This window comes from Tamandua tetradactyla, chromosome 12 (genome assembly GCF_023851605.1).
Source record: "Tamandua tetradactyla isolate mTamTet1 chromosome 12, mTamTet1.pri, whole genome shotgun sequence".
Classification (NCBI taxonomy): domain Eukaryota; kingdom Metazoa; phylum Chordata; class Mammalia; order Pilosa; family Myrmecophagidae; genus Tamandua; species Tamandua tetradactyla.
In genome coordinates, this window is record NC_135338.1 from 97884702 (window position 1) to 97905531 (window position 20830).

Sequence of the window (20830 nt, forward strand, 5' to 3'; positions counted from 1 at the left end):
AAGTGTGGATCTGAGGGAACTAACTGTCCCTCTGCCCCAGCCTGCCCAGCTGCTGGCTGGAGAGGCCTCCCTGAGCAGCTCCACAGCGGGAGGCGCCAAAGGGGAGCCCAGAGGTGGCCAGGCCATGCACTGCAAAGAACTGTACCCCAGGGCACCACAAGTGGCTGTCCTGTTGGGTGCAGTGAGCAGTGGATGTGCTGGGTACCAGGCGTTGCAGATCAGCTGCTCCCCCAGGTACAGTGGCTGTCCCCCACCCCTGTTTCCGAGGGGTGGGCCTGTGGGAAGGAGGGGGCCTCAAGCACCACCTGCTGGGAAGAAGTGGTAAATGCAGGCTGGCAAACTTCCTATCTGCCTAGTTTTTTTTTCCAATATATTTTTTCTATATTTTATTATTATTGTCTTTTACTTTTTAATTTTTACTTATATATTTTTATTTATATTGATTTTTTATTTCTTATTTTTTATTTTATTTTCTCTCCTTTCTGTGGGCACCAATTTGAGTTCATTCCCAATATATCTTGGGGCATTCTCCTTAGGTTTTTTTTCCAATATATTTTTTCTATATTTTATTATTATTATCTTTTACTTTTTAATTTTTACTTACATATTTTTATTTATACTGATTTTTTATTTCTTATTTTTTATTTTATTTTCTCTCCTTTCTGTGGACACCAATTTGAGTTCATTCCCAATATATCTTGGGGCGTTCTCCTTCTGGCTTTGGGGCCTACTAATGTTGAGGGTTTTTTTTCATATTTGAAAAATTTTTATTTTATTATTATTATTCTTTTTTTTTTATTGGGTTCATGGGCTTGGTTTCAAGCCCAAGTCTCCCACATGGCAGGAAGGCATTCTGCCACTGAACTACCTGTGCATCCCTGCCTAACTTTTAAGAGTTCAAATAAAACTGTACCTCCTGTGTGAGAGCTAGGCCTTGCTTTGGTGGGGAATTACTAACAAACCAAGTGCAAAAGGGAACCTTCAGTCCTGGCCCCATGGATCAACAATTCCATCTTGACCAAAAAGGGGAAAAGAAGTGTAACTAATAAAGTATCAGCAGCAGAGAGAGTTCAAACAGAGTTGAGAGGTACTCTGGAGGTTGTTGTTATGCAAGCTTCAGTTAGACACTGCTACGTATCATAACTTGCCAAACCCCAACCAGGACCATTCCAGCCAATTCTAAAGAACACCTAGGGCAATTCATAAGATTCCACAAGGATTCCATGCACTAAAGTAACTTTCTAGAAACCTACAACCTCCAGATGGGTCCCTGGACCAGACAAGTCCTGAAACCCAGAGGGCCCAGCCTCTCCAGAACATCACTCCCTAAACTATTGCTTTTTCATTTCTTTGTTTTGTATATATGCTATATTATACAATTAAAAAAGTGAAAAAGCAAAAAAAGGGAAACCAACACAAAACAAAGTAAATACAAAACTCTGGATGACTGAAGGAAATCAATTTGCAAAATAACTTTATTATATCTTAATAATAATCAAATGCCCTGGACACAACAGAAAATCACAAAGCATGTGAAGACCAAGCAGAAATGGCCCAAGCAACCACTTGAGGGACACAGAATACAGAGCAACTACTCAAGGCCATTTACAAAGAATTAAAGGATATCAGGGAGACACTAGAAGAGCATAAAGAAGAATTCAAAAGATTAAATAGAAAAATGGTATATCTCACAGAGATGAAAGATACTATAGGCCAAATTAGAAATATACTAGGGACACATGATAGATTCAAAGAAGCAGAAGGAAGAACAAGTGAGATAGAAGACAAAACAACTGAACTAGAACGCACAACAGAACAGATGGAAGAAAGATGGAAAAAAATGGAACTGGATCTTAGGGAAATGATGGACAACAAAAGGTACACAAATATGAAGAATCACTGGTGTCCCAGAAGGAGAAGAGAAAAGGGCTGGGAAGGTACAATCAGGGAAAACTTCCCAATCCTAAAAGACATAAATATGCAAATCAAAGAGGCCCAACAAACCCTAAATACAATAAATCCAAATAGGCCTACTCCAAATATCTTAAATATATGATATTTAAGATCCTGAATGAGAAAGCTTCCAGCCAAGAAGAATTCTCCATCCAGCCAAATTGTCCTTCAAAATTGAGGGAGATTAAAATCTTGAAAGACAAAGAGTGAGAGAAGTAGTCAACAAGAGACCTGCCCTACAAGAAATGCTAAAGAGAGTCCCGTCAGCTGAAAAAAAAAATTAAAGACAGGAGAGTGAGGTCTGGAGGAGGGCATAGAATTGAAGAATATCAGTAAGGTAACTTAAAGGAAAATAGGAGAAAAAAGGAAAATAACATAAAGAACTGACAAATAAAAACTAAAGGACAAGATGATAAAATCAAGAACTGCTTTTACAGTAATAAATTTGAACGCTGACAGACTAAACTCACAATTAAAAGATACAGATTGGCAGTATGGATTAAAAGATATGCTCCATCTATATGTTGTTTATAAGAGACGCATCTTTTACCCAAGGATACAAATAGATTGAAAGTGAAAGGATGGAAAAAAAGATATTCTACGCAAGCTGCAACAAAAAGAAAGCAAGAGTAGCTATACTAATAACAGATAAAACAGACTTTAAATGTAAAGATGTCATAAGAGACAAAGGACATTATATAATAAAAGGGACAATTCAGCAAGAGGAAATAAGAATCAAAAAAAATTTTTTTTAACAATCATAAATGTTTATGCTCCCAATCAAGGAGGTACAAAGTACCTAAGGCAAACACTGGCAAAACTGAAGTGAGCTATAAATGTTTCAACAATAATAATGGGAGACTTCAATATACCACTCTCCACTACAGAGAGAACAACTAGACAGAATCAACAAGGAAGGAGAGAACCGAAACAACGTGATCAACAAATTAGACTTAACCGACATACATCTATCATTACTCCCCAAAATACCAGGATATACATTCTTCTCTGGTGCACATGGAATATTCTCCTGGACAGATCACATGCTGGGACACAAAATAAAGTCTTTCTAAGTTTAATAATTTCCAAAGCACTTTCTCTGACTAGAATGGAATGAAGGTTGAAGTTAATAATCACCAAAGAACCAAAGCTTTCACAAACATATGGCGATTAAACAACAAACTCTTAAATAACCAGCGGGTCAAAGAAAAAAATTGCTAGAGAAATTGGTAAATATGTGGAAACGAACGATAATGAGATTATAATATATCAGAATTTATGGTATATGGCAAAGGCAGTGCTGAGAGGGAAATTTATTGCCCTAAATCCCTATTTAAAAACAAGAATGAGGCAGGCCACGGTGGCTCAGCAGGCAAGAATGCTTGCCTGCCATGCCAGAGGACCTGGATTCGATTCCCGGTGCCTGCCCATGTAAAAACACAACAACAACAAAAAAAACAAAAAAAAAAACAAGAATGAGTAAAAAGTCAAGGATTAATCGCTTACCTGAAGAGAAAGAATAGCAAACTAACCTCAAAGCACAGAAAAAAAAAGAAGAGAAATAAAAAGGATTAAAGCAGAAATAAATGAACTGGAGAACAACAACAACAACAGCAATAGAAAGAATCAACAAAAACCAGAAGTTGCTTCTATGAAAACAAGCAAACAAACAAACTGATGGACCCCTAGCTAGACTGACAAAAGAAAAAAAGAGAGGAAGAAAATAAACAAAATCAGAAACGCAAGGCGGGGGGGGGGGTGGTTGTTACCCTGGATCCTGAAGAAATTTTTAAAAATCAAGAGAATACTATGAACAACTATAGGCCAACAAACTAGACAACTTAGATAAAATGTACAAATTCCTAGAAATACATAAACTACCTATACTGACTTGAGAAGGAATAGAAGATCTCAACAAACCAAATACAAATAAACTCAATCAATTATCAAAAATTTTCCCACAAACTGCCTGAAAATGTAGAGCTGTGTTCCAGTAGCCATGTTTCTTGATGATGATTGAACAATGATATAGCCTTCACAATGTGACTCTGTGATTGTGAAAATCTTATGCCTGATGTTCCTTTTATCTACCATATCAACGGAAGAGTAGAACATATGGAATAAAAATAAATAATGGGGGAACAAATGTTAAAATGAATTTAGCTTGAAATGCTAGTGGTAAATGAAAGCGAGGGGTAAGGGGTATGGTATGTATAATCTTTTTTTTCTCTGTTATCGTTTTATTTCTTTTTCTGTTGTCTTTATTTCTTTTTCTAAATCGATGCAAATGTTCTAAGAAATGATGAATATGTAATTATGTGATAATATTAAGAATTACTGATTATATATGTAGAATGGAATGATATCTTAATGTTTTGTTTGTTAATTTTTTTAATAAAAAAAAATAAAAAAAAAAATTTTTTCCCACAAAGAAAAGCCCAGGACCAGACAGCTAGCTTCACAGAAGAATTTTATCAAATATTCAAAAAAGAAGTAAAACCAATCCTATTCAAATACATCCAAAAGATTAAGGAAAAAGGAACACTTACCTAACTCATTTTATGAAGCAAACATTCTAATATCAAATTCAAATAAAGAGACTACAGGAAAGGAAAACTACAGACCAATCTTCCAAAGAACACAGGTGCAAAAATTCTCAACAAAACAATAGCAAATTGAATCCTACAACACACTAAAAGTACTATTATATCATGACTAACTGGGATTTCTACCAGGAATGCAAGGGTGGTTCAACACAAGAAAATCAATGTAATATAGTACATTAACAAATCGAAAGGGAAATAATCACATCATCATAATCACTTGATGCTGAAATTGCATTAGAAAAAATTCAGTATCCTTCCCTTAAAAAAACACTTCAAAAGGTAGTAATCAAAGGAAACTTTCCTCAATATCATAAAGGGCATATATGAAAAACCCACAGCCAGCATCAGATTTAATGATGAGAGATTGAAAGAATCCCCCCTAAGATTGGGAACGAGACAAGGATGCCCATTCTTACCACTATTATTCAACATTGTACTAGAAGCCCTGGCTAGAGAGATTAAACAGGAGAAAGAAGTAAAAGGCATCCAAATAGGAAAGGAAGAAATAAAATTTTAATTATTTGCAGATGACATGATCCTATCCTTAGGTAATCCTGAGAAATCTATGACAAAGCTCCTTGAGCTAATAAATTCAGCAAAATGGCAGGATACAAGATTAATGTACAAAAATCAATAATGTTTCTATAAACATAATGACCTATCTGAGGAGATAATTAAGGAAAAAAATTCCATTCAAAAGAATCCGGTAACTAGGAATAGGCCTAACCAGGGATATCAAGGATTTAGATACAGAAAACTACAAAACATTGCTAAAAGAAATTAAAAATGACCTAAATAAATGGAAAGACATTTCATGCTCATGGATAGGAAGGTTGAATGACATTAAGATGTCAATTCTACTCAAACTAATCTACAGATTAAATGTAGTACCAATCAAAATACCAACAACCTACTTGGAAGACTTGAAATGCTAGTTATCAAATTTATTTGGAAGGGAAAGAGACCCCGGATAGCTAAAGATATCCTAAAACAGAAGAGTGAAATGGGAGGAGTAACACTTCCTAACTTCAAAGTTTACTCTAAAGCCACAGTGGCCGAAACAGTATGGTCCTGGTACAAAGACAGAAGTATCTACCAATGGAATCAAACTGAGAGTACAGAGATAGACAACCAAATCTATGGACAACTGATCTTCAATAAGGCCCTCAAATCCAATGAACTGGGACAGAATAGTACCTTCAGTAAATGGGCATGGGAGTATTAGATATCAATAGCCAAAAGAATGAAAGAGGATCCCCATCTTATACCCTATACAAGAATTAATTTGAAATGGATTAAAGACCTGAATGTAAGAGCCAGTACTATGAGGCTTCTAGAAGAAAATGCTGGGAAACATTTTCAAGATCTAGTAATAGGAGGTAGCTTCTTAAACTTTTTTTTTTTAAATAAGAATTTTGTAAAGTTAAAAAAAAAAAGGATCTGCATTAGATTACAGATTGTCATAGAGTCTACAAGAGACTCACCTTAAATTCAAAGACATAAGTAAGTTGAAAGTGAAAGGAATGTACCATGCAAGTAGTAACCAAAAAAGAGCTGTGTAGCTATATTAATATCAGTTGAAACAGACAGATAGTCAAAAACTATCATGAAGGACAGTGACGGTCATTATATACTCACAAAGGCATCAATTCAACAAGACAACGAAATAATCATTAATATGTACCTAACAGCAGAGCTCCAAAATATATGAATTACTGACAAATTTGAAGGGAGAAACAGATTGCTCTATAGTGATAGTAGGAGACTTTAATATACCATTTTCAATAATGGATAGCACATCTAGTCAGAAGATCAGTAAGGAAATATAAGACTCAATACTCATTTTGGGTGGTGCATTACCTAATTTAACTTATATCGTCAGTTTACTTGAACACCATAAGTACATGGAATCTTGAATAGGGCACGAGATCTTGTTGGTTTGTAAAGATCAGTGTGATGCCCCAATATATCCCAAAGTAATTTGGGCAGAGAATAAAAAAGTAAAAACATGATTTTCTATTACCAATAGAAGGTATACCTGAATTAGCAACTGCTCTATATAAGAGCAAAGAGATGCTTGATCTCCCACTAAAAGAAAGTTATTTACTGGAAGACACCTTCAGACATTCTACAGATGAGGAGGCTGGGATCTGAACTTTGCATCATTACTTTTCAAAAACCTAAAGAGATATGGATAGTCATTTGCTGGTATCACGTGAACAACTAAAAATAAATAGTTTAATAAAAGGTAAAAAAATTACAATAGAAGAGAATAAGAGACAATGGGAGGATTTGGGTTTTCGTATTTATTTTTATTTCTTTTCTGGTATAATGAAAATGTTTTAAAATTGATCATGTATGCACATCATCAACAAATTGATGATGATGTGAGCCAAGGAGACTGTATGTTTCGGATATTTTTTAAAATTTTGATTTAATATTTTTATTGTAAAACTTAACATACAAACATATATTCTTGAAATAAAACATTCCATCATGGTGTAGTGGATGGTTTTACAGTGTGTGAATATATCACCACCCCAAAAATTGCATTAAAAAAAGCAAAAACCTACAACTCAAAAAAAGATTAAAAACTCAATTAAAAATTATCAAAACAGGGAATTCTGGGCCAAGATGGCGGCTTAGCAATGTGCGCGTTTTAGTTCGTCCTCCAGAACAACTAGTAAATAACCAGAAACAATACAGAACAGTTCCTGGGGCCACGTCACTGACCAGATACACAGCATACCCCAGTTTGGACCAGCTTGACCGGCTGCGAGCCCCCCAGAACTGTGAGTTCCCCAACCTGCGGCAGCTGGTGCCCCTCCCTCACAGCTGCTTCCCAGAGGGGAAAGGAAAGAAACTTTACCAGCAGTAGGGGCTGAGCCCAACCAAACACCAATTGTGGAATTAATTAACAAATTCTGACCACTAAAAATAGGCCCTAGCTCAGGTGAACCTGGTCAAAGCAGAGGTCACTGATTTTTGCCCTGGCGCCAAGGGGGCAGGGCTGATAGAAAAAGGAAAAAAGAAGAAGGAAACAGAGGTTTTTGTGGCTGTGTTTCTATGAAGGCTTGACTGCCTTTGGATACAGCGGCACGTCTCCTCAGGCTGCAAATGCCCCACGCATAGGCAGAAACAAACTCATTTTGAGGGCTTGTCTGGAATCTGTGCCTTCCCCAGGGGAGGGGTGAAGCCCAACTCAGGTGGAATCCCTCCCTCAAGGAATTCAGACACCAGGGCTTGGTAATTTGAAGGCATTAAAACCAGCCTACAACCTCTCCTCTGTCTCCACCATGCCCCCAGCCAAAGTTAAAGGTACTGCATCATCTTATGCTGGTGGGACCTGCAGGCAGACAAGCTCCACATACTGGGCAGGATAAGAAAAACAGAGTCCAGACACTTCACAGGAAAGTCTGTCAACCTGCTGGGTCTCACCCTCAGGGAAACTGACGCAGGTGACTCTTTCCTCCTGATAGGAGGCCAGTCTGGTCTGGGAAAATCCAGCTGCAGTCTATAATAACTACATAGACCCTCCTCAGGGTCGGGGGGAAAAGGCACCATACAAGAAGGGCAAGAAACAAGAAAACAAGAACTGAAAAATTCTCCTGTTAAACACAACCAAAGCTAGAGGTCCAGATAAAGCTGAACTGAATGTCAAAGAACAGAGAGACAACAAATTCATCCAGCAAGAAAACCCTAGGTAAAAGAAGTGAAAGCAATCTCCAGAATAAACTAATTAAGGTAATTAAATGCCTAGGCGCCAGCAAAAAATAACAAATCACACTAGGAAAATTGAAGATACAGCCCAATCAAAAGAACAAACCAACAATTCAAGTGAGATACAGGAGCTGAAACATTTAATTCAGAATATACGAACAGACATGGAAAACTTCATCAAAAACCAAATCAATGAATTGAGGGAGGATATAAAGAAGGCAAAGAATGAACAAAAAGAAGAAACTGAAAGTCTGAAAAAATAAATCACAGAACTTATGGGAATGAAAGGCACGGTAGAAGAGATGAAAAAAAACAATGGAAACCTATAATGGTAGATTTTGAGAGGCAGAACATAGGATTAATGAACTGGAGGACGGAACATCTGAAATCCAACAAGATAAAGAAAACATAGGGAAAAAAATGGGAAAATATGAGCAGGAACTCAGGGAATTGAAAGACAATATGAAGTGCACAAATATACGTGTTGTGGGTGTCCCAGAAGAGAAGAGAAGGGAAAAGGAGGAGAAAAACTAATGGAGGAAATTATCACTGAAAATTTCCCAACTCTCATGAAGGACTTAAAATTACAGATCCAAGAAGTACAGCATACCCCAAAGAGAATAGATCCAAATAGATGTACTCCAAGACATTTACTAATCAGAATGTCAGAGGTCAAAAAGAAAGAGAGACTCTTGAAAGCAGCAAGAGAAAAGCAATCCATCACATACAAGGGAAACCAAATAAGACTAAGCGTAGATTTCTCAACAGAAACCATGGAGGCAAGAAGACAGTGGGATGATATATTTAAATTATTAAAAGAGAGAAACTGCCAACCAAGAATCATATATCCAGCAAAAACGAGGGAGAAATTAAAACTTTCAGACAAAAAATCACTGATAGAATTTGTGACCAAGAGACCAGCTCTGCAAGAAATACTTAAGGGAGCACTAGAGACAGATACGAAGGCAGAAGAGAGAGGTGTGGAGAAGAGTATAGAAAGGAAGACCATGAGTAAAGGTAAAAAGAAGGAAAATTAGGACATATAAAAGCCAAAAGGCAAAATGGTAGAGGAGGGTACTGCCTGGGCAGTAATAACACTGATATTGATGGATTAAGCTTCCCAATCGGGGGGACATGGACTGGCAGAATGGATCAGGGAACGGGACCCATCTATATGCTGTCTCTACTCAAAGGACATGAGGCCAAGGACACAAACGGACATTTGCACACCAATGTTTATAGCAGCATTATTTACAATTACCAAGAGATGGAAGCAGCCAAAATGTCCATCAACAGACGGGAGGCTAAACAAACTGTGGCATATACATAGGATAGAATATTATACAGCTGCAAGACAGAATGAAGTTATGAAGTATATAACAACATGGATGGACCTTAAGGACATTATGCTGAGTGAGATTAGCCAAAAACAAAAGGACAAATACTGTATGGTCTCAGTGATATGAACTGACATTATTGAATAAACTTGGAGAATTTCGTTGGTAACAGAGACCATCAGGAGATAGAAATAGGGTAAGATATTGGGTAATTGGACCGGAAGGGATACAGATTGTGCAACAGGACTGAATGTAAAAACTCAGAAATGGACAGCACAATACTACCTAACTGTAATACAATTATGTTAAAACATTGAATGAAGCTGAATGTGAGAACGATAGAGGGAGGAGGGTTGGGGGCACAAATGAAATCAGAAAGAAAGACAGACGACAAAGATTGACATGGTGTGATCTAGGATTGCCTAGAGTGTATAATGACATTACTAAATGTACAAATTTAAAAAATGTTTTTGCATGAGGAAGAACAGAGGAGTGTCATTACCGCAGGGTGCTGAGGGTGGATGGTAATTAATATTTTAAAATTTCAACTTACGTGTCAGACTAAAGCAAAAAATGTTTATTTGGTACAAAATTTATATTTTGACTAGTGCATCTCTCCTAATATAACTTACGTAGATAGTTGGTTGAACAACATAAGTACATTGAACCTTGGGTAGGACATGAGATTTTGTTGGTTTGTCCAGAGTGATGCCCTGATGAATCCCAGAGTGATTTGACCAGTGAGCGGAAAAGTGTTTGCAAAGTCCCCTTTGGGGAATGGTGAGAACAAGGGAAAATTCAACCTCCCCAAGCTGAATTCTTGATATTCTCACAAGCAGTGTGGACAGCCAAAGCTATAGGCTGAACCCCCAGTCTTGGGGTTTGTTCATATGAAACTTAACCCCACAAAGGATAGGTCCAGCCTACTTAAAATTAGGCCTAAGAGTCACCCCCAAGAGAACCTCTTTCGTTGCTCAGATGTGGCCTCTCTTGCCAGCCAATACAATAAGCAAACTCACCATCCTCTCCCTGTCTACATGGGACATGACTCCCAGGGGTGTGGACCTCCCTGGCAACATGGGACAGAAATCCGAGATGGGCTGAGACCCAGCACCAAGGGATTGAGAAAATCCTCTCGACCAAAAGGGGGAAGAGTAAAATGAGACAAAGTGTCAGTGGCTGAGAGATTCCAAACAGAGTTGAGAGGTTATCCTGGAGGTTATTCTTACTATCTTAAGTAGATATCACCTTATTATCCAAGAGGAAATGGAGAGGCTGGAGGGAACTGCCTGAAGATGCAGAGCTGTGTTCCAGTAGCCATGTTTCTTGATAATGATTGTATAATGGTGTAGCTTTCACAATGTGACTGTGTGATTGGGAAAACCTTGTGTCTTATGCTCCTTTTATCTACCTTGTCAACAGATGAGTAGGACATATGGAATAAAAATAAATAATAGGAAAAAAATAAATAAATAAATAATAGGGGGAAACAAATGTTAAAATAAATTTAGTTTGAAATGCTAGTGATCAATGAAAGGGAGAGTAAGTGGTATGGTGTGTATGGTTTTTTTTCTGTTTTTGTTTTATTTTTCTGTTGTCTTTTTATTTCTTTTTCTGAATTGATGCAAATGTTCTAAGAAATGATCATGATGATTGTTCTAGTTTACTAGCTGCTGGAATGCAATATACCAGAAATGGAATGGCTTTTAAAAAGGGGAGTTTAATGAGTTGCTAGTTTACAATTCTAAGGCCTAGAAAATGTCCCGATTAAAACAAGTCTAAAGAAATGTCCAATCAAAGGCATCTAGGGAAAGATACCTTGGTTCAAGAAGGCTGATGAAATTCAGGGTTTCTCTCTCAAGTGAGAAGGCACGTGGCAAACACAGTCAGGGCTTCTCTCTCAGCTGGAAGGGCACATGGCGAACACGGTGTCATCTGCTAGCTTTCTCTCCTGGCTTCCTGTTTCATGAAGCTCCCCGGGAGGCATGTTCTTCATCTCCAAAGATCGCTGGCTGATGGACTCTCTGCTTCTTAGTGTCACTCTCTCTGAATCTCTCTCTCCAAAATGTTTCCTCTTTTATAGGACTTCAGAAACTAATCAAGACCCACTCAAATGGGTGGCGACATGTCATCCCCTAATCCAGTTTAACAACCATTCTTAATTAAATCACATCAACTAGGGAGATGATCTCATTACAGTTTCAAATATACAGTACTGAGTAGGGATTATTCTACCTTTAAGAAATGGGATTTATATTAAAACATGGCTTTTCTTAGGGGGCATACTTGCTTTCAAACCAGCACAATGATAAATATGCAACTATGTGATGATATTGTGAATTACTGATTACATATGTAGAATGGAATGATCGCATATTAAGAATGTTTGTATTTCTTTCCTGTAATTTTTTTTAAATTAATAAAAAAATTTTTAAAAATTATCAAAACATTTTAACGGAAACTTGACCAAAGAATCTAAATGGCAAATAAGCCCATAAAAACATACAAAGATGCCAAACATATTTTAGGATAAAGCACATTCTGTGCAATGAAATATCACTATTCATCTAGCAGAATGGCTAAAATTAAAATGACTGACAATATCCAATGTTGGCAAGGATATAAAGTAACCGAATCCTTCACTCATTGTTGGTAGGAACGTACAATACCTCCAAAGCAAGATATACTTGCTTTGGGAAAATGTCTAGCAGTTTCTTATAAAACTAAAAATATCTTACCCTCTTTAAACCAATATCCTATTCATTGGTATCTTCCCAAGAGAAATGAAATCACACGTCCACAAAAATATTTGTACATGAATGTTCACAGCAGTTTTCTTTATAATAGCCAAAAAATGAAAACAGCTCAAGTACCTAACAATAAGAACATGGATGAAAAACCTGGGGTTTTAACTCAAATGGAATATTACTCAACAAGAAAAAGGAACAACTTAGATAAATCTCCAAAACATTATGTGGAGAGAAAGACAAAGACCCCTTACACCAAAGAGGACATGCAATTCAAATTAAGTTCTCCAATGGGCTAAAACCAATTTCGGGGGGAAAGCAATTAGAACAGTAGCTGCTTTTGTGGGATTGGAGACAGAGATGCACTGGGGAGGAGCATGAAGAAACTTTTGGGTTTGAGAAAATGGTCTTTTAATAATGGTCTGGGTTATACAGGTGGGTACATTTGTTAAAACACTTCAAGTAGCACAATTTAAATGTATGCATTTTACTGTATGTAAGTTTTACCTTAAAAAAAGAACCATAACCAAATGTTGAGGTTTAGTTAATGATATGCAGACTGAAGTGCCTGGGGTAAAGTGCATTTATGTCTGTAATTTACTTTGAAATGCAGAAACAAAATGAGATAAACTGATGAGTAGGTAGAGGGATGGGGAGATGGACAGATATATGATAAAGAATATAGAGCAAAATGTTAACTGTAGAATCTAGGATATATAGATTCTCTCTGTGCAATTATTAAGCTATATTGTTTCTTTGCATTTCTTCAAAATAAAATGTTGGAAAAGCTCATGAACTACACTTACTTGCACATATGAAAAACAGCAGATTAATGTCCTTACATCATAAAAAAAGTTTGCAGTAGCAGCAAAATATTTTATAGATAATATTTTATAGAACTTATTTGAAGATAAGACCTATGAGGTAGAACATTTTTATGGACTTTTATTTCCTTTTAAGGCCATGGCAATGAAACAGTTCAGACTGGAATTACTTTATTGCTTTAGTGGGCATCCTCACAAATGTTTAAAAAAACATTTCAAATCCCTATGATAATCCTGGGAGATGGAAAAAAAACTTTTGATAGATTTTAACATTCTTTCATGATTAAAAACTCTTAGCAACCAGGAAGAGAAGGAACTTCCTTAACTTGATAAAGAGTATTACCAAAAACCTACATTCGGCACTCAAATGCAGATTTTCTGGGGTCTGAGCAGTTTGTGCATTTCTCTTTGGTAAGGTTACTCCCACAGTGTTCCCTGATAAAAAGAGAGCACACTGGGGGGTGCAGAGTGATCCTCTCCAGAAGAGACTGACTTCAGTACACCCCTTGCTTGGGGACAATGGGAGAATGCAGAACCCGTGCCATCTTTTTTCTTGCTTGGAAATTTCTTCATTTCCCAATAGTTGGCAACAGTAAAGCCTATTTCTTAACCCATGCTCTGAGATGTAGAATTCATCCATAGTCTAGCAAACAAGAGACGGTATCTACAAAGGAATCCACTTGCATACCAAGTGGGAACCCCAAAGGTAACACCTTCTATTTCTTTTTTTTTTTTTTGTATGCTGTATAGCAGGTGTCACATTTCATTATTTTTCAATGTTAGTATCCCATTACTGCAGCACCAATTATTTGCTTTTTGTTAGTTTTTTGGGGAAATACATGGGTTGGGAATCAACACCAGGTCTCCCACAAGGCAGGTGAGAATTCTAGCACTGAACTATCCTTGCATTCCCAACACCTTGTATTTCACAGTAAAAAGTTTAAAAAACAACAATAACAATAAGGTCTACAGAACACATTCATTCCATTCCCCTCATATTCTCTTTAACCTCGGCCTTTTTTCCCCACTGGTAGAAGGAAACTAGATTTGAACTATGGCTCTCCTTGACAGAAATGATAAGATAGCACCTTCAAGTGCTTACTGGAAAAGAGGGAACTAAGAGATCTCTGAGGGTCCTAAGATCCTTTCATATGAAAAGAGAGAGTGACTACCTCAACAACATCAATGGGTCAGAGAGTCCCAAGTCTAGTATTTAAAGAAGGAACTGCATTTCATGATTCACTGTACCAGGTTTCTCATGGAACCATAGAGCCAAGTCGGATGTTGAGAGAGAACCCTTCATTCCAATATCTAAACTGAAGAATACACTCTCTGTATTAGCCAGAAAGTGCCATCTAAGAATACTGGTAGAGCTGCTGATACTGAAGATGTTACTGGAAAATGAAAAGAAAGTCCTCTAGATGGCAATACTATCTATGATAGATCTAAAAACACCAACCGTATTTCATGATGAAAGCAGACTGACATAGGATCATGGTTTAGCAATAAGTAGCAATCTCCTAAAATCCCTACCTTCCTCCAAGGACTACGGATCAGAGTGATAACCAGTTTAAATAAAAAAAAAGATAGGACCAAGCAAGCCTAAGATGCCTGGGCCTCTACCAGTGAACAGCACCGGGTATAGCATGTGTCAAGTTGAATAAAATAAATTCGGCAATTCCTAAGCCCTTGTTGGCTATATAGTCTATATTTAATTTGGTACATGAGGACATAGCTATGTTACAGTTGTGTTAGCAAATCATATTTGGAACACATATGTTGAACCATTTCAATTCTGCCTGACAGTCTGCTTGCCTACAGAATATCATTTGACCGTAAATTATGATGTCTTAGTCACTATATTATTATTCTTTAAGAAAAAAAAAATTAATCATTAAACAAAGGCCCTGGGTCACAATTATTCTAAATTTTCACTGTCACTGGACTAGGCATTTCACTTAACAATCAATATAAAACAACTGATATTATCTCTACCCTGGCAGCCAGTTATTCTAGCGATATCAGCACCCTACACTAAGAAGTCTGTCTGCGAACAGATGAACCATGTTAAAGGCCCAGTAACACTCTTGTGTGTTTTAAAACTGATACTAGGTTTTATTAAAAACAATTAAATTTATAAATTAAAACAGGTTCTATTTTCAGAGTAAAAAAAAGAATAAAAGAAAGTGTAGAGGTGGCTAGAGATATTCGAGATTCTTAGTTTTCTACTAATCCTAGTTTGGGATAGAATGTACCTTATCCATATGGAAGATCAAATCCAATTCACAAACATTTTCGAAACATTTATCCAGCGTCTCCACAAAAACCTAGGAAACAAAAAGAAATAGATAAAGAACAGAAAGAACACATTCCCATCTTCATGAAAGTCACACTTGAAAGTAAAGGAGTTACTCATATCATTTAATGTATGATAAATCTAAAAAAAAAAAACAAAAAACTACCTTTTGTCTCTAGCATTAGCTAATCACTCTAAGTATCCCAATTCTGAGAACAAAGTTTCTAGGAAAGGGGAACCTTATTAACATAGTGACATAATCAGCAGCTCACAGAACTGTCCTACAGAATGCTGTGGGCGAGTCAACTTGTAACTCCACTTTTTACTTCTTATACGATCTAAAAGGCAAATGTATAAAATATAATGATTAATCAATGGTTTTGGACTCATGATGTATTAAACATGTAATTTGTGATAAAAATTACATAAAGGCATTTGGTTTGGAGGGGTATAAGATCATAGTTTGTGTATACTTTTGAAGGTAAGTTGGCATCAGAGCAAATAAGATTGTTACAGTTTAGAATGTTGTATTTAAGCTCCACTATACCTATAAAGAAAATCCTGGAGAATATACACGCTTATAGAGACAAAATTAGAACACAGGTTGCCAGGGGTAGGGAACAAAGAGGATTGAGACTTAGTGTACAATGGGTGTAGGGTTTCTGTTTGGAGAAATGAGAAAGTTTTACAAAAGGAACATGACGAGGGTACTACAAAATTGTGAATGTGAATAATACCATTAGATGGTATGCTTGGGAGTGATTTAGACAAGAAAGTTTATATTGTATATATGCTCCCACAATTAAAAAATAAAAGAGCAACTAAATGACACCATTTACAACAGCAACCAAAAGATTCACATATTTAGGAATAAGTTTAATGATACAAAAGAGCTATACACAGAAAACTACAAGAAATTGCTAAAAGAAATCATGGAGACTTCCGGAGAAGATGGCGGCTTAGTAAGGCGCGCGGGTCTTAGTTCCTCCTCCAGAAAAGCAACTAAAGAAACAGAAACAATACGAAACAGCTCCCGGAGTCACGACAGAGACCAAAAAGACAGCGTACCCCATTCTGGAACAGCTGAACGGGCAGGGAGAATCCGCTGCGGTGAGATACCCGAGGGGCGCGCGTTTTCCCGGCCGGGGCGGCTGGCGACTGGGGTCCCCTCCACGCACGTGGCTCCCCGGTCTGACTGGGAACGTTGGATAGCGGGGCCCTCCCGCCACGCTTGGCGTCTCGGGCCAGCTGGGCAATTTTGACCGGCACTCCCCCAAGCCGCGGCAGCCAGCGACCCCCCGCTCCACATGCGGTTTCCCGGGCCGACTGCGAGATTCGGACTGGCAACTTAAAGGAGCCACAGCATCTTTTACTGGTGGGCCCGCAGACAGACGAGTGCCACGAGCGCCACCTACTGGGCAGGAAAAGAAAAACAGAGCCCAGAGATTTCACAGAAAAACCTTTCAACCAGCCGGGTCCCACACCCAGGGAAATCTGATCAAATGCCCAGACACCAGCAGAAAATAATGGATGACGCTCGGAAAATTGAAGATATGGCCCAGTCAAAGGAACAAACCAATAGTTCAAATGAGATACAGGAGCTGAGACAACTAATGCTGAATATACAAACAGAAATGGAAAAACTCTTCAAAAACCAAATCAATAAATTGAGGGAGGACATGAAGAAGACATGGGCTGAACAAAAAGAAGAAATAGAAAATCTGAAAAAACAAATCACAGAACTTATGGGAGTGAAGGACAAAGAATTAAAAATGGAAAAAACAATGGATACCTACAGTGGTAGATCTAAAGAGACAGAAACTACAATTAGTGAACTGGAGGATGGAACATCTGAATTCCAAAAAGAAACAGAAACTATAGGGAAAAGAATGGAAAAACTTGAGCAGGGGATCAGGGAACTGAATGACAATATGAAGCGCACAAATATACGTGTTGTGGGTGTCCCAGAAGGAGAAGAGAAGGGAAAAGGAAGAGAAAAACTAATGAAAGAAATTATCACTGAAAATTTCCCAACTTTTATGAAAGACCTAAATTTACAGATCCAAGAAGTGCAGCGCACCCCAAAGAGAATACACCCAAATAGGCGTTCTCCAAGACACTTACTAGTTAGAATGTCAGAGGTCAACGAGAAAGAGAGGATCTTGAAAGCAGCAAGAGAAAAACAATCCATCACATACAAGGGAAACCCAATAAGACTATGTGTAGATTTCTCAGCAGAAACCACGGAAGCTAGAAGACAGTGGGATGATACATTTAAATTACTAAAAGAGAAAAACTGCCAACCAAGACTTCTATATCCAGCAAAATTGTCCTTCAAAAATGAAGGAGAAATTAAAACATTTATAGACAAAAAGTCACTGAGAGAATTTGTGACCAAGAGACCAGCTCTGCAAGAAATACTAAAGGGAGCACTAGAGTCAGATATGAAAAGACAGAAGAGAGAGGTATGGAGTAAAGTGTAGAAAGAAGGAAAATCAGATATGATATATATAATACAAAAGCCAAAATCGTAGAGGAAAATATTATCCAAACAGTAATAACACTACAATTTAATGGACTGAATTTCCCAATCAAAAGACATAGAATGGCAGAATGGATTACGACCCAGCAATACCACTGCTAGGTATCTACTCAAAGGACTTAAGGGCAAAGACACAGACGGACATTTGCACACCAGTGTTTATAGCAGCATTATCTACAATTGCAAAGAGATGGAAACAGCCAAAATGTCCATCAACAGACGAGTGGCTAAACAAACTGCGGCGTATACCTACGATGGAATATTATGCAGCTTTAAGACAGACTAAACTTATGAAGCATGTAATAACATGGATGGACCTAGAGAACATTATGCTGAGTGAGTCTAGCCAAAAACTAAAGGACAAATACTGTATGGTCCCACTGATGTGAACCGACATTCGAGAATCAGCTTGGAATATATCAATGGTAACAGAGACCAGCAGGAGTTAGAAACAAGGTAAGATAATTGGTAATTGGAGCTGAAGGGATACAGACTGTGCAACAGGACTAGATACAAAAACTCAAAAATGGACAGCACAATAATACCTAAGTGTAATGTAACTATGTTGGAACACTGAATGAAGCTGCACCTGAAATATAGTTTTTTGTTTGTTTGTTTGTTTGTATCTTTTGTTTTTGTTTTTTTCTTTTTTCTTTTTTTATATATATATGTATATATTTATTAGTATTATTATTTTAATTCTCTTCTCTATATTAACATTCTATATCTTTTTCTGCTGTTTTGCTAGTTCTTTTCCTAAATCGATGCAAATATACTAAGAAATGATGATCATAAAAAAAAAATCATGGAAGACCTAAGTAAATGGAAGGGCATACCATGTGCATGTACTAGAAGACTAAATATAGTTAAGATGTCAATATACCCAAATTGATTTATAGATTCAATGCAATACCAATAAAATTCCAACAACTTACTTTGCAGAAATAGAAAAACAAATACCCAAACTTATTTGGAAGGGTAGGGTGCCCCAAATAGCTAAAAACATCTTGAGAAAGAAAAATGAAGTGGGTGGTCTCACACTACCTGACTTTAAAGCATATGACAAAGCTACAGCAGTCAAAAAACAGCATGGTACTGGCATAAAGAAAGGTATATTGACCAATGGAAAAGAATTGACTTTTCACACATACACCCTTTTATCTATGGGCAATTGATCTTTGACAAGGTGGTCAAGCCAATCCACTTAGGACAGAGCAGCCTCTTTAACAAATGGTGCTTGGAGAACTGGATATACATATGCAAAAGAATGAAAGAGTAACCATATTCACACTTTATACAAAAATTAACTCAAAATGGATCAAAGACTTGAACATTAGAGTTAAGGCCACAGAACTGATAACAGAAAATGTAGGGAAATATCTTATAAATCTTGTAACAGGAGATGGTTTCCTAGACCTTACACCCAAAGCACAAACACTGAAGAAAGAAATATATAAATGGGAACTCCTCAAAATTAAACACTATTGTGCGTCAAAGAACTCTGTCAAAAGTAAAAAGGCAGCCTATGCAATGGGAAACAATATTTGGATACTACATATCAGATAAGGCTTTAGTATCTAGAATATATAAAGAGATTCTTCAACTCAACAACAAAAAAACAAACAACCAAATTAAAAATGGACAAAACACCGAATAGCTAAAAATATCCTGAAAAAGAAAAATGAAGTCGGAGGTCTCACGCTATTTGACTTAAAGGCGTATTATGAAGCTACAGTGGTCAAAACAGCATGGTACTGACATAAAGATAGATATACTGATCAATGGAATCAAACAGAATGTTCAGATATAGACCCTCTCATCTATGGACAACTGATCTTTGATAAGGCAGTCAAGCCAACTCACCTGGGACAGAACAGTCTCTTCAATAAACGGTACCTAGACAACTGGATATCCATATGCAAAAAAATGAAGGAGGATCCATATCCCACACCCTATATAAAAATTAACTCAAAATGGATCAAAGATCTAAACATTAGATGTAAGACCATAAAACTTTTAGAAGAAAATGTAAGGAAATATCTTATAAATCTTTTAAGAGGAGGTGGTTTCCTAGACCTTATACCCAAAGCACGATCATTGAAGAAAGAAAGAAAGAAATGGGAGCTCCTCAAAATTAAACACTTTTGTGCATCAAAGAACTTCATAAAGAAAGTAAAAAGACAGCCTACACAGTGGGAGACAATATTCGGAAATGATATATCAGATAAAGGTCTAGTAACCAGAATATATAAAGAGATTGTTCAACTCAACAACAAAAAGACACAACCCAATCACAAAATGGACAAAAGACATGAACAGATAATTCTCAGAAGAGGAAATACAAATGGCCAAAAGGCACATGAAAAGATGCTCAACTTCCCTGGTTATTAGGGAAATGCAAACCAAAACCACAATGACGTATCACCTCACACCCACCAGAATGGCCATTATCAATAAAACAGAAAACGACAAGTACTGGAAAGGATGTGGAGAAAGAGGCACACTTATCCACTGTTGGTGGGAATGCCAAACGGTACAACCACTGTGGAAGGCGGTTTAGCGGTTCTTCAGGAAGCTAAGCATAGAACTGCCATATGACCCGGCAATACCATTGCTAGGTATTAACTCAGAGGACATGAGGGCAAAGACACAAACGGACATCTGCACACCAATGTTTATAGCAGCATTATTTACAATTGCCACGAGACAGAAACAGCCAAAGTGTCCATCAACAGATGAATGACTAAACAAGCTATGGTATAGACCTGCGATTGAGTATTATGCAGCTGTAAGACAGGATAAAGT

At 37.2% G+C, this 20830-nt stretch overlaps 1 protein-coding gene across 6 annotated transcripts in view; it reads right to left on the minus strand.

Moving 5' to 3' along the window:
- The window catches only part of AP3S2 (adaptor related protein complex 3 subunit sigma 2), a 95903-nt gene that overhangs the window by 48889 nt on the left and 26184 nt on the right, over nucleotides 1–20830 (minus strand). For 5 of the 6 annotated variants that reach the window (XM_077124198.1, XM_077124196.1, XM_077124197.1 and 2 more), the window contains one exon: nucleotides 15443–15514. The exons of the other annotated variant lie outside the window; for it this stretch is intronic. In XM_077124198.1, coding sequence (XP_076980313.1) covers nucleotides 15443–15514 — 72 coding nt within the window. The remainder of the gene's footprint in view (nucleotides 1–15442; nucleotides 15515–20830) is intronic. 6 annotated transcript variants of the gene reach the window in all.